The sequence below is a fragment of the Peromyscus leucopus genome, chromosome 1 (assembly GCF_004664715.2).
Source record: "Peromyscus leucopus breed LL Stock chromosome 1, UCI_PerLeu_2.1, whole genome shotgun sequence".
In the NCBI taxonomy this organism is placed as follows: domain Eukaryota; kingdom Metazoa; phylum Chordata; class Mammalia; order Rodentia; family Cricetidae; genus Peromyscus; species Peromyscus leucopus.
Genome location: NC_051063.1, coordinates 154,493,574 through 154,508,395, shown reverse-complemented (window position 1 = coordinate 154,508,395; position 14,822 = coordinate 154,493,574). Strand labels below are relative to the sequence as shown.

General features: G+C 45.8%; 1 protein-coding gene across 3 annotated transcripts in view; it reads right to left on the bottom strand.

Moving 5' to 3' along the window:
- The window catches only part of Prmt3 (protein arginine methyltransferase 3), an 80,610-nt gene extending 68,259 nt beyond the window's left edge, over nucleotides 1-12,351 (bottom strand). The window contains exons 1-7 of one of the 3 annotated variants that reach the window (XM_037199192.1): nucleotides 12,188-12,351; nucleotides 11,988-12,114; nucleotides 10,678-10,760; nucleotides 9,934-9,983; nucleotides 8,855-8,957; nucleotides 5,534-5,693; nucleotides 3,647-3,788 (exon numbers count right to left, since the gene is read on the bottom strand). In XM_037199192.1, the coding sequence (XP_037055087.1) occupies nucleotides 3,647-3,788; nucleotides 5,534-5,693; nucleotides 8,855-8,957; nucleotides 9,934-9,983; nucleotides 10,678-10,760; nucleotides 11,988-12,114; nucleotides 12,188-12,212 (690 nt within the window). In that variant the 5' untranslated portion in view covers nucleotides 12,213-12,351. Of the gene's footprint in view, nucleotides 1-3,646; nucleotides 3,789-5,533; nucleotides 5,694-8,854; nucleotides 8,958-9,933; nucleotides 9,984-10,677; nucleotides 10,761-11,987; nucleotides 12,115-12,187 lie in introns of those variants that run through there. The other 2 variants (XM_028880165.2, XM_028880167.2) reach the window with 2 other exon arrangements.
- Between the last annotated feature and the right edge of the window lie 2,471 nt (nucleotides 12,352-14,822).

Here is a 14,822-nt window from a genome sequence, read left to right as displayed (position 1 = left end):
TTACCAGACTCCATGCTCAGGAGTTCCTCATAAGCTGTTACCATGCAGGCCTGCAGCATCCTCACATTCCTGCTGGCTGGTGACCTAGCTGCATCCCCAAGTCAGACACACACAGCCTGCAGATGAGGAGAGGAAAAATGAGTATGGTAAAGATAGGTGTCACCAAGTGAGAAATTCTACCTTTGGGTTTCACATAAAAAACAAAAATAGTCTGCTGGGCAGTAGTGGTGCACACCTTAATCCCAGCACTCAGGAAGCGAGGCAGATGGATCTCTGTGAGTTTGAGGCCAGCCTGGTCTATAGAGCAAGTTCCATGACAGCCAGGGCTACACAGAGAAAACTTGTCTCAAAACAAACAAACAAATAAATAAATTAAGTAAATAAATAAAAACAGTTGACCCTCTGTTACCTGTGTGTGTCACTTTTAAGGATTCAGACAAATAACCAAATCTGTCCTGAGCCCACTCGACCTTGTTATCTTTCCCTAAATAATGTACACCACAGTGACCTGTCTTCTCATTTCCCCACAAAATAAACAGGAATTACATCACAAAGACAATTCCTCTAAAATCCCTCGAACAGACCTATTTCAAAATTAATTTTCTCTTTTTGTTGGGGGGAGGTGGGGAGTCCACTTGGTCCAATTAGTGCTGGGTGTGGGGCAAATTGGAGGGGAGGAGAGAGTGGGTAGGATTATGCCTTTTCCAAGAATAAAGAAAACATAAAAATAAAATGCCCCTTTAAATGCACACCACTTGTACATTTTCTGCTGACACAACAGAACTAACTCTAAGTGTGCATCAGTCCCAGGGGCAGCAGCGTGCGAGGCTCTTGCCCATCACCCTGCCTCTCCACACTCCAAATAATCCACGCATCCCAGCTGCTGTCCTAACCACACTGCCTCCTGGCTATGCTCCTCCTGTGGTCTCCCCCATCACCTGCCCTGTTCCGAAGCTCATCACACAAAGCCTCAGCTCAATAACTGATGTTTTGCTAAAAAAACAAACAAACAAACAAACAAAAAAAAAAAAAAAAAAAAAAAAAAAAAAAACCACGATCCTGAACAGGAAAGCTACTAAAGAACTCGCCTTAAAAACTGCTTCCAAACCAGGATGGCAGTGTAGGCCTGTGACCCTGCAGCATGTGGCAGTGGGAGGTTAAGTGAAAGGTTAAGAGTTCAAGGTCCTCCTTGGCTACACACAGAGTCTCAGGCCAGCCTAAGCTACAGGAGACCCTGTCTCAAACAAACAAAACAACAAAGAAAATCCTCAAAATAGAACAAAAGTTCTGAAGACTTACTCTAACAAAAGACCAACAAGAGTACAGAATAAAACTTGGAAGGCGTCTTTCTCATCAACCAGATGCAAAGGACAAAATCAGAGCTCTGATACACAGGAGGCTGTGTGGAGGTGACCGGAGCTCAGCTCCATCCCTCTAAACAAACCACTGCAGCTGAGCCTCAGGCAGAGAAGCCACCGAGACAATTTTACATCCACACACCACCCATCAAGGTGCCCTGGCGTAGGAAGGGAACACAAAGCCCAAGTCAGCTGCAGGTGCGAGGAGACAACATAATAAGCACTCACACTTCACTCTCAACAGCATGTGACAGAACACCTGCACACCCAGACAGCGACTGCCACAGCAAACACAGGCAGACTGGGGTGCAGCTGAGATCTGCATCACAGTCAACAGCCCCTCTTCAAAGGCACAAAGTAGCAAGGGCTGTCTGAAGTTCATTTAACCCACACCTCTGTCAACTGTGTCTTTAAACTCTGAACAATTACATTCATCCAAAGCCTAGAAATGAGATTGCAATTACGATAAAATGTCTGCGACCAAACAAGAAAACCCACCAGTCAGTCTTTAAATGTCTTACACTAATGTAATGCTTCCCACTCTGAAATGACTTGACAGAATTAGGTAGGTTTTCCGTAGCAAGACACCATGGAACAGTTCATTTGTGCTGAGAGCTGTTCTGGTGAAAATCAGGAAATACAACCTGCTCCAGGGCATGCTACTCCTTAACTTTGCCAATCAAACCCATCCACATCTCCAAGAGTAATTCTGTACCACAGTAAGTTAAACTGAGGCAGACAGCACCTAAGTGGTTCTCTAAAAGTAAAGAGCCTTCCAGCTGGAGTCGCATGTGCATCCAGGAGTCTAGCATTGGTCACATGTCACAGTCTCTAAGTGCTGACACGTAGGCGCATGAGTCCTAGGCAGAGCTCTCTTTTATACAAAGTAGCCTTCTCTGATCACTGCAGTGGAAACACTTCCATCCACAGGACTTGCAGTGACCATGACCTGTCTGGAAAAGGCGACATAAGTTCCACACTAAAGATACAAAGGGCATGAAGCACTAAGTGGACAGATCTAAAACAACCAACTGGGCTTAGATGACAGCTTATCATCTTTACAGAAAATAGTCTACTCCGAATATGAAGCATGCTGTTTTGGGATATCTGATCACACTGTGCAACTTTAGGACTGTGTTAATAAAATTAACCTTGGATTGGGGGCAGAGCCAGCAACTAGTTGACAAGAATTAGTCACAGAGAATACAGAGGACCCAACAGACGGACAGAGAAGACACACATGAAGGAATAGGGAGAGACTTAGAGATGCGCAGTCCTTTTTGGTCTGGAGAGAGGAGAGAGGTGCGCTTGCTGGGTCTCTGGGAAAAAAGGGAAGGTCAGCTGGTTGCTCCTCCTGCCCCTCCTTCTCCACTTCTTTGATCTATCAGGTTTTTAACCCCAATATCTGACTCCTTAGTCTTTACTGGTAACAGAACAACTTAGATAAAAATAACAGCATGTCCATTTACTTTACATAAATTCACTCATTTATATGATATCTACTGTCTGCAATGCTATACCATCATTACCCAGGTGACAGCAACTGATATATGGCATTAGTAATTGCATGACACTGCTTTAAAGTCCTTGGGTCAACTTTAAATAGAATAATCTGGAGAGAGGCTGTAGGAAGGATTTTTATTGACTGATTTTAGGAAAAGAGAATGTAACATCTAAAATTCCTAGAGACAAACATCTAACAATTTTACAATCCAAAATTTGTTCCATTTTATGCTAGTCAGGTAGATTCGGTTTTGCTGAGTTAAAACTCTTACTATTGTAATCTATACTATTGGATAAAATGTACTGTCAGTATATATAGTTAGAAACTACTTCTATCTTATATGGACATTACCACTATGACTATTAAAACTGAACAGATTCAAATACCAGGTCTGACCACATTAGGAAACATTTCTATACTATCAATGATTTTGTGGGTTATAAGTCAGTCATACCATGAATACTGTGAGAACTATAACGTCATTTAATTCCTACTTCACACAGTAGATATTCCTGGGAAGACCAGAACCACTAAGCAGGTTTTTTTTTTTTTTTTCAATATTCAATTTCAAGCAAAAAGTAGCTTCATAAAGAAAAGATGAATGTTTAAGTTAATAGGATTCACAGGGACTTGACACCTCTGTAATCTTTTCATCTGAGGAGCAGTTATCTAAGCACCAGAGGTGTACACACACACACACACACACTCACTCACTCTTGGGTATTAAGGCCTGTTCTATAGTGTTCTCCCTTGGAGGATCTGATGCACATGAACTCTGTCCAACCTTTAGCATTTCTTCATGTATCCCATAATGCCCATAGGAGCTGAAGTAGACACCATCCTCATCTTCCTGCAGGTCTGCAATGGCAGTCGTGGAGGAGCAGGTTCTGACATCTACGTTCATCACAAAGTCCTGAGCAAATTGTCTGTAATCAATTTGAAATATACCCTTGAGACAGGTTTATTGGACCATGAGAAAAGGCAAGGCTGGAGGGGGAGGGAGGGGAGAGGGAGGGGGACAGTGTGCCCAGCATCTTAAATCCTTTTCTAGCTGAAGCCCCAACAGCGCCCCCTGCTGGATCTGAAGCAATATCTGGGTGACCTGTCAATACACTGCTTTATTCAAATGTATTTTTCCTACTGTTCTATGGAGCCTATTTCAACTTTGAATGTTCCTGAAACGGGTTAAATGAACAGAGCAGAGCAGACCCAAGTCAGCTGACCCCACCCACTCCAGATCTCACTCAGGTGATGACATCTTAGTGAGCTACAAGCTACACAAGAGTAAGGAGCACAAAAGGGCAGAAAGTTGAGCTGGTGACAGCTGACTACGTTCCCGAGCATGACAGTCAGAAACAAGGACCAGGAACTTGAAGGGACTCTGCTCTCCCTGCCCCATTCTGGCCAGTCATCAAATAGGAACTCAGGTACTAAGGACCAGCTTACAGATCCAGAAGGGAGGAGCTGGGAGGTGGACACGCTATGGATCCACATGTGAAGGCCTGTGCCCACCTCTAGACTAACAAGTTCCCCCAAGAGATGCAGGACTCCTGGAGAATGCCAACTCAGCAAGGAAAAACTTTCCCCATCTATCTGGTTCTTGGGTTCAATTCTATACAACTGTCACATTTTGGTTTTTTAAAAACAAAATTTCGGGGCTGGAGAGATGGCTCAGAGGTTAAGAGCACTGACTGCTCTTCCAGAGGTCCTGAGTTCAATTCCCAGCAACCACATGGTGGCTCACAACTATCTGTAATCAGATCTGGTGCCCTCTTCTGACCTGCAGTCATACATGTTGTATACATAATAAATAAATCTTAAAAAACAAAACAAAACAAAATTTCAACACTGTGTTTTCCCAGTACCTAAATATAATAATAATAATAATAATTCTTCCATTTCTGAAAAACTAGGATACGACAATCAAAGAGGCGAAACCAACTAGAAGCAAACAAACAAACAAACAAAAAAAAAACTTAAAAAAAAAGTTCAGTAAGAAAACAAAACAAAACAAAATTTGAAAGGCAGAAAATATTAAAAACAAATATTCAAGCCGGGTGGTGGTGGCGCACGCCTTTAATCCCAGCACTCGGGAGGCAGAGCCAGGCGGATCTCTGTGAGTTCGAGGCCAGCCTGGGCTACCAAGTGAGCTCCAGGAAAGGCGCAAAGCCACACAGAGAAACCCTGTCTCGAAAAACCAAAAAAAAAAAAAAAAAAAAAAAAAAAAAAAAATTCAAGCCGGGCGGTGGTGGCGCACGCCTTTAATCCCAGCACTCGGGAGGCAGAGTCAGGCGGATCTCTGTGAGTTCAAGGCCAGCCTGGGCTACCAAGTGAGTCCCAGGAAAGGCACAAAGCTACACAGAGAAACCCTGTCTCAAAAAAAACAACAACAACAAAAAAACAACAAAAAAAAAAAAAACAAAACCAAAACCAAAACAAAAAACAAATATTCAAGAGGAAATTAGAACAGTCACACATGCAAAGTAATTATGAGGTATGTACAAGTACATAAAAATGCAATGCTACAGTGATCTATATTCACATGCCATGAAACGCTGTGTGTCTTTAATGCTCCTAAAGTAAGTATATGCACTGAGTGTCTAGCATCCCAAGTGTTCTTGCTGGTAACTACCCTACACCTAAAGCAGCGTTTGGTTGGACAGGGAGTTACTTCATCTTCTGCAGATCCTCGCGCGCCCGAGCCAATGCAGCCTCAGCAGACAGCGCCCGTGCCTCCATGTGCTTCAATTTCTCCACAATGGATGTACTTTCACTGAGTCCATTGGGGTATGAGAAGGGAGTCGACACTGGCTCATAAAGATCTTCTACATCTAAAAGGTAAACGGACATCATTATCAGGCCACCTCACAGCAGCACAGTGGGGACCAACAGGCCTAAGTGCCTACCACGGTCAAGTGAGAAAAATGACGAAAAGCAGTTTTCACATACTTGTCATCCACGCTGACATGGATTTGACCTCATGGAGTATGATAGTCTGCCTTTCATTAGCTAGCTAAACTGAACATGTGTATGCATGGATACACTGAACCAAACGCAGGCGGGAGACTCCAGTGTTCACCACTAAGCTTTCAAGTGTGCACATATTACATCACATCTCACTCTCAAACAATCTGAAATGCAAACAGTTATTCCTACTTCAGACACAGAGAAAATAAATTTCGAAAAAGCTTAGTGACCAACTCAAAAGTCATACAGTTACTCATTGGAGAAGAGAAAACTCAACACCTGCCTTACCAGGCCAGGTTCTTGACCCTAACAAAGTCACCTCTCAGCCTGTGTCCTTAGCCTCAGTATGGCAGATAGCACATGCAGACACAGGTAATCCTGCTGGGTGAAACAAGAGGAGGGCAGTGTGTGAAGGAAAACCTGCCAAAATACCAAAGGGCAAACACAAAATCTCACTCAGAAGTGCATTTAAAACACAGCCTACCAAGGCAGAGAGAGAGAGAGTTGGGCCACCATGTGCTAGGACTGTAAGATTTCCCTTCAGATGAATACATTCAGGACGTCTCACCCATGTGACGACAGCTGATGCCTTGGTGTACATGTGAAATGTGCCAACACAGCACAGCTTAAGTGTTCCCATCATAAAAATGGTGGGTAAATGCTGGATGCTAATGTGCTTGACTGCAATAGCCATTTCATAACGTCTATATTCACAGGATCACGACTGTGCATCCCCGAAGGTTATACTCAATCACACCTTCATCAAATGAGGAAGACAGGTCATTCTTTAAGGATGGAGTACAGATAAGGACTACTATATATCCAAATCCTTCCCATCCCAGGCAAACACTAACATTTTATTATGATATTATGATGCAGCCAAAATCTTAGGCAAAAAAAAAAAAAAAAATCTTGTCGGGAAGTGGTGGTGCTGCCTTCAATCCCAGCACTCTGGAGGCAGAGGTAGGTGGATCTCAGTGAGTTCGAGGCCAGCCTATTCTACAGAGTGAGGTCCAGAATAGCCAGGTCTACACAAAGAAACCTTGTCTTGAAAAACCAAAGCAAAACAAACAAACAAAATCTTGATTTAATCTTAATTCCATCATTAACATCTAGTGTAAAAATAACCCTGTAGAGATAGAGCCAGTGAGTCTTAAGAAACCCCAGAATCAGCAGGAGACTTCATTAACTTTCAGGTCTACCTATAGCAACAAACACTGCTGACACTGTCCTCCATGCAGGACTAAGGACAGTACTCCAACCCCACTCGGGGTTCTGTTGTGATACTTATGAAGACACTTCTTCAGTTTTGGGACCCAACAGCTAAGCTAACCAGGACACACTGCTGCTCCCGGAGTCTAGAGCCCAAGCTGAACCCACCCCCCACCACACACACAATGCCACATCACTGACCTCAATTCAGAGAACAGTCATCTCATGTGTTTGGAACACTCAGTCCCTAGGTGGTCATGTTCAGAAAGTTGTAGAATCTTTAGGAGGTAGAACTCACTACAGGAAGTGGGTTACTGGGAGAGGACAATAAGCTTTTAACTTTTATTTGTATTTTGTGTATGTTTACCTGCTGGTCTGTATGTATATACACATGCAGGTGCTCACAGAAGCCTCCAGAAGAGAGTGTCATATCCCTTGGAAATGAAGTTATACTAGGTTGTAACCTGCCATGTGGATGCTGGGAACCAAAGGGGCAGTGTATATTCTTAACTCCTGTGCCATCTCTCCAACCCCAACCTAAACCCCACGTCCTATCCTAGACTTTCTGATGTAGACCCAATGTGACCAGCTGCTTCTGCAATGCCTTCCCTGCAGTGCAGAATGGTCCTCTTAAATGGTCAGCCAGAGTAAGCCCTTCCTCCTCCAATTGCATCTCTTGATCATCAACTACAAAACTAATACAAATCCTTACTTTGTTTTCTATTTCCAAATTCAAGCTGTTTGGCAATCTTGGTTTTACTTCAGCTACAATAAAAAAAGCCATAATTTAACATTAATATGCAGCACCGTTCAGTGATGCTAATCTTATAAAATGGAGGGAAAGAGAAGCAGTCAACAGGGGCAGCCCTGGAAGGCGTGGCCCTACTGCATGAAGCACTGAGTCCTGTGGGGTGCAGAACTCTACAGAGTTCACAGGGATGCCTCTTCTCTTTAAGGATATACTGCTCCAAGTGTGGCTGCCCACAGTTTACTCAGCCACTCTCTTCTGAGGGGGCATTTAGCTTCTTTCCATATTCTGAAATAAGCTACAATGCTGCAATAAAAACTTCTGTGTGTGTCTATGTGGAATGAGAGAGTAAATCAGTAACAATGATCGGGAGGAAGACTGCAGTCTTGTTGAGGCTGGGAGTGCTTTGCGGTCAAACCCAGGATATGACAGGCAAGCCCTCATCGGCTCAGCTACATCCCCAGACCTGTGAAAACTGACAGCCTGCTGAGGTCCTATGAAACGAAGCCATTATCCATGAGGGTGGATCTACAGTGGATGCCTGGAACTGAACCTTCTATGAACCATGTTTTCCTTATCATACTGCATATCCATCATAAAGTTTAGTCAATAAATAAGACGCAGAAAAAAATTAACAATTACAAGGCACTACAGTAAAAAGTGTACGAATATAGTCTCCTGAAAGGATTACTTGAACATGAGCACTGTGGTACTGCAATAGTCAATCCTATATCTACAACTAAAGAGTGAGAGGCATACACACTCAGTGTGGATATACTGAACAAAACCAGAAAGTGCAGGCCAGGAAGAGAGAGAGCAGGCTGGCACAGTACATGCCTCCCCAAACAGCAGCTAACTTAAAACTTACAAACTGGTTACTTTCAGAATTATCCAGTTTAATCGACCAGGTAAAACAATGGAAAGGAGAAAAACAATCATTTGGGGGGGGGGGGTGGCAGGGATGGGGGTGACAATTAAGATCCATTTTCACAAAGCACTTTGCTTTCATTTGGTGTAACAAATGGCCTGAGGCTGGCTAAAGTAGATAAAGAAGGTTCACCTTACCAAACTGAAGCAAAAGGTCATCTTCCAATACTGGCTTCAGGTACTCATCTTTCTCCCAAGGCACAGGGTTGTATATGGAATTCATATACTCAACCGTAGGATTCTGGGTATGAAGTGAAAGCACACTGTATTCATTGCATGTAATGACAAAGCTCCCCTAAAAAAAAGTGGGGAACTGAAGAAAAAAAAAAAAAAGAACCCGATTCTGCACAAGACTGGTACATCTGTGTTTAGCAGCCACTTTAAATGGCTGGAGCATTTCTTACATTGTCTGATGTAGGCAAAGTGACCCCAGCTCAAACATTCATTTAAATAGGTCAAAGAACAAAACATTTGAAAAAAGATTAAACAATGTAGGATGGAGAGATGGCTCAGAGGTTAAAAGCAGTGGCTGTTCTTGCAGAGGAGCTGGGTTCAAATCCCAGCACCCACACGGTGGCTCACAGCCATCTATAACCCAAGTTCCGGAGAATCCAACGTCCTCCTCTTCTGGCTTCTGCAGGAACCAGTTGCAGGCAAAACATTCATACACATAAGATAAAATAGAGCCGGGCGGTGGTGGCGCACGCCTTTAATCCCAGCACTCGGGAGGCAGAGCCAGGCGGATCTCTGTGAGTTCGAGGCCAGCCTGGACTACAGAGTGAGTTCCAGGAAAGGCGCAAAGCTACATAAGAGAAACCCTGTCTCGAAAAAAAAAAACCAAAAAAAAAAAAAAAAAAGATAAAATAGAAATTTAAAAAAAGAGAATAAACTGTGAAAAAATAAAACAAAAGTACATCCAAAGTACCTGGAATCAGACTAGAAATTATTTGATTTTACAGAAAAACTGAGTTTTCCTTTTACCTGACAACTGCTTTTTGCACAGTACTGACTCAATACAGTTAAACATGACAGCAGTAAGCGGGAAACACCCCTGCCTGGAGCTTCACCCCACCCTCTTCCCTCATGTCCACAACTCTCACAATATGAAAAATGCCAAATCTGAAACAACCACTCATCGTCCATTAATAATCAGCCCAGGGGCATGGCAGCCTCTGGGAACTTCATAAATTCCTAAAATTATTACATTTCCAACTTACCTTAAGTCTAATAAAATTTATTAGTTTAATGTATCCATAAAATTCAAGTCCTAAACAGAAGAAGAAATAATTCACTGATTTTAATACAATATATTTGTTTTAACTGATACTAAACGCTCCTCCAATGAGGTATTTCTGACCCCTAAAGTATCACTTGTATTTGGAATTTTGTATTAAGAATTAGAAATTATAATTTTGATACTTGTAAATATCTTATCTGAGGAACAGCCATATTGAACGAGTGTTAAAGTGCTTTCCTTGCCTTTTTTGTTTATTATTATAATGTATGATGTGGGGGTATGGTATGAGTGTCAGGGAGGGACAGGTGTACTGGCTGTCTTCCTCCACCTTTGTGTGAGTTCTCGGGAGCAAACTCGGGCTGTTAGACTTGTGTAGCTAACTGGGTAAGCCCACTTACATGACAAGCAGGAGGACGTGAGTTCGAATTCCCCACACCACACAAAACACCAGGTAGAGTGGTGGCCTCTTATAATGTCAGTGCTTGGGAGGCAGAGACCAGGGATCATTCGAACACGCTGGCTAGCCAGACCAGCCACGTCAGCAAGCTCAGGGTTCAAGTGAGAGACCCTGCCTCAATCCCGGGAAGTGGAGCACAACTCAGGGAGTCACCTGACATCCACTTTGGGTAAGCACACACACAAAGAAAATGAAGGGTCTGGAAAATGGTAAAATTTGAGCCTAAACTTCCCAAGTAAAACTGTCTTTATTCTAAGAGATACTCACCATGTTTATGGACCATACTATCAATATTAAATTGATGCTCCAACTTACAGTGTGAAAATGTTTCCTCAGCGGATGCAAACAACCTGAAGAGACAAGCAACAGCCTCATGGGACAATCTGCAGGGAAGAAGTCAAAATGCTGACCACCCTAAAACCTCCCAAAGGCTTCTGGGTGGACACAGCGTTCTCTGATGCATTTTGTGTCTCTCAAATCACAAAAGTCCCCTACTTGATTCTCTTCCTCCTCCCTGTGAACCCGCACAGCACATGCTTTTAGACACACAGCACACAGCTGTCCAGCTGACAGAGAATTCAAGCGACCTTGGATGTCCCACAGCACCTGCACTGGAGGTGAAGAATCACACCTCTTTGTATGTAACCTCCAACACGGAAGGGCAGGAACGACAAGAATATGCAGACAGACTCTGCACCCTTCTGTATGCCTAGCACACAGGTAACTCTCAACCCGTGTTTGCCAAGATAGGTCATTTGAATCGTCCTCACAACCTATCACAGGGCACTGCACCACCACGGATGCTCAATAAATATGAGTGTGCAGTTATTCCTCCTCTCCAATGAGGTGCCACCTAGGAACACCAATGTCACCAGTCTGCACCATGCCTCCCCCATACTGGGAGCCCAGCAGCACTGATCAATGTCAAACACCCCCTTTTCCTGCCCACACACCCAAAGTCACTTTCTTGAAACTAAGATGCAGGATTTTAAGTGAAAAGAAGGTGTGTTCTGCGAATACAAAACGCAGCTTCGTGACCTTGAACAAGTTGGTGGTTCTGTAGTTTCATTTCCCCTAAGTACAAAAGGCAGCAATTTCTCCCTCAATCCTCATAGGATGGTAGAAACAGAAGCGCTCTTCCAGACTACACACTCCGAAAATCTGTTACCCAAGTAAACCCAGAATCTGTTACCGAGTAAAACAGATTAAAACTACCCACACTGTGTCTTCATGAGTTAAGACTAAAGTGTGGAGTTCTGGTTTTTTGGTTTGAGAGGGAGGTCTAACTAGGTAGCTCAGGTTGGCCTGGGATTCGTGGCCATTCTCCTGCCTCAGCCTCCAGAGTGATGGTATGCCAGACCCGGTTTAGGATCTGGGTCGGGAAGCGGACCTGGGGTGTGTGTGTGTTGGGGGGGAGATAGTTGACTAGGAGGCAGAGACAAACCCAGAGCGGCTTCCGCTCCGCCCCCCGGGCCACGTGAGCGGCCCCTGTCAATCAGCGGCCACGCGTGGACCACGGCCTCCGGCCCGCCACGTGCTCGCTAGCTCCACAGCGCGCTTCCCACGCGGGCACGAACCTGTCACAGAACAGGCAGGGCGTGTGCTGCCGGCCGTGCGCGGGCTCGGCGTCCTCGTCCTCCCAGCCGGCGTCGTCTCCGCTGTCCGACAGCTCCGGGGGCTCCGGCCCCAGCTCGGCGCCTTGGCCTGCGGGGCACACTGTCAGCACCGGGTCCCGAGCCCGGCCGCCCTTCCCCCGCCGCCCACGCCAGGGACCCACCGTTCCCCGCCTCCAGCGAACACATGGCCGCCGACCAAAGCGCGCGGCCGCACAGCGCGGCACCGGAGCCGGGAGCGAGCGCGGGCGCGCGGTAGTCACGGAGCAACCTAGACGCCGGTCGTGCGCCGGCAGGCGAGCGCTTCCGGGTCACGTGGGCTTCTCGACCGGGTGGGGCGAGAAGCCGGGCCCTCTCCCGACCGCTGCGTGGACGCATGCGCAATGGCAAGGTTGAGCGGCGACTTGCCGCAGCGCCCTCTGGCGGCGGCTGCGGCTAGTGCAGGCTAGGCTCAGAACTCTAGGTCCCTAGACAGAGAAGGCTCAGGGAACAACTTTCCTGATAGGTAGATGTGCACTGTTGAAGTCAAATGGAGCCAAGCCCCACCCCCTACTAGGGGCGTTAAAGTGGGAAAGTGAGAACATAGGCTCTACACAGAGTTTGAACCCTATTTCAACCTTAGCTAGGAGTCTAAGATCATGAGCAGGTATCCCTGCCTCCTCTCAGCCTCAGTTTCCCGGCTGGTAAAACATGATCGCGACTGCGGTAGCCTGAGGGCTATAGTAAGGGTTACATGGATACATGTGTGTGAGAAGTTTAGACATTAACTTGATCCCACACCATGGAAACAGGTGGACTGTTTGATACGCGCCGGCAAAGGAGGCGTCCTGCCCTGGCGATGGGGTGATTGCCACCCCTCAGGCTGCCTCCTTTCTAATATTCCTAGTATCTAACCATGGGATTCCCTCAGACAGGTGGGCAGCAGTACTTCTGGAGAGGTAATGCCTCCAAGCTGCAGTCTAAGGCTGGACTGTGCACGGGGCATGTTTGAGGACATGGCCAGCTAGGCCTGCATAGCTCGCCATCAGCTCAGCTCAGCTCCTCACCATGCACACCCTCAAGCCTGTGCACTGCTCATCTCTGAAGCTCTCCAGTGGGCGGTTCCTCCTGGTCTGCTCCACCACCAGGACTTTGCTCACATCGCCGCCATTTATATTCTTTAAAATATTTTTATTGAGAATTTCATACAATGTATTTTGATCATATTCCTCCCACTCCACCCCTTAACTCCTCTCAGATCTACCCACTCCCATGTCCCTCCCCTTTGCATCCTTTGGAAAAAAAAATAGTAACATGGGTTCCAGTTTCTGGAGTCCATATACTCTGGGAGTGGGGACATTCACTGGAGTGGCCACATCCTTAAAGAAAACTCCCTCTCCCTCTCTCATGGCTCCTCAGTTGGGAGCTCATGAATCCCGCCCCCTCCTGGTTGGAATGTTGACTGGCTCGATCTTGTACAGGCAGCCACAGCTGCTGAGTTGGAGTGCAGAGGTCCTATCATGACCAGTATCAAGACACGGTTTCTCTGCAGTCCTCCCTGGTGTGATTGGTCTTCCACCATCTCTAGAAACAGGCTGTGTTACTCCAGGCATAGCCTGTGTCTTTCTTACTGCCACCATCTATTTACTTATCTTCTCTATCTCCTCTCCCTCCCCTTCTCCTCTTTTCCTCCTTTCCCAAGGACCGTACTCCACAATGACTCGCAGAAGAGGATGGAGCCCACCAAATGTTAACTTCTGAAGCACCCTGACATTCTAGGACATCGCCAGAAATCTTGGCTAGTACACTGCTCACTAATTCATCACCAACTTAATAAGCACTTGCTGAAGAAATTAATGAATGTATGCCCTTTCTTTACCCTGGCCCATCCAACTTCCATTGTGTAACTTTTCTCTCCAGCAAGGCCCATTTTTCTCTGCTGAAGGAACCTGCTGAATCACAGTGATGCCCAGATGTTGTCAGTGACCACAATGCCAGACTGGAGGGGCCAGAAGCTTCTATGAAGCTGACATTTCACCATGGTGCAGGGCTTGGGCATGGGCTAATTTTCTCTTCCAAACATGAACATCACTCTACTGTTACAGAGATCTGAGTGTGGACTCACTTGCTCCTTAATGTTTGATGTGCAGAAATGGTATAGTAATTGGCCATGGAATCTGGTTGCTTTCAGAGCCTACAAGGCTCAGCATATTCTTATGAGTACCTGCGGCGAGCTCCTCGGCCAGCGAGGAAGAACGATCACCACTCGAGGATTCTTCTCAGATCACACTTTATTGGAGCGCCTCTTGATTAAGGGAGAGCGGGAGGTGAGGGGCCCGGAGAACTAAATTGCAGCTGCTTATATGAGGACTCAAGCACACGGGTCAGTCCGTGATTGGATCCCGCCAGAATGCTAGCACGGGGAGCCACGGGATAGGCTGAGGACATAAGGTCGATTACCATACCCGCGAATGCGCAGGTCACAGGACATGTAGTCCTGAGAGCATAGCCAAATATGGAGTTGTTTACAACTAGGCTGTCAGGAAGTGAGCGCCATCTTAGAATGGCGGCTCCTTACAAGTACCCCCAAAGGCTGCTTCACTTCTGGGGGCTCAAGACAATGTGTTGGTAACACGTTCGGGCTCTTCCAAGCCCAGCCACAAGGGAACCCCACTGGCAGGAAGTAAACTTCTAATTTTGAGAAGGGTTTTACTCTAGTCCAGGCTGACCTTGAGCCATGGTCCTCCAGCCTCAGCCTCCCCAGTGCTAGGATTACAGGCATGCATCCAGCACTGTCTCCTTGTAACACACATTCCAAGA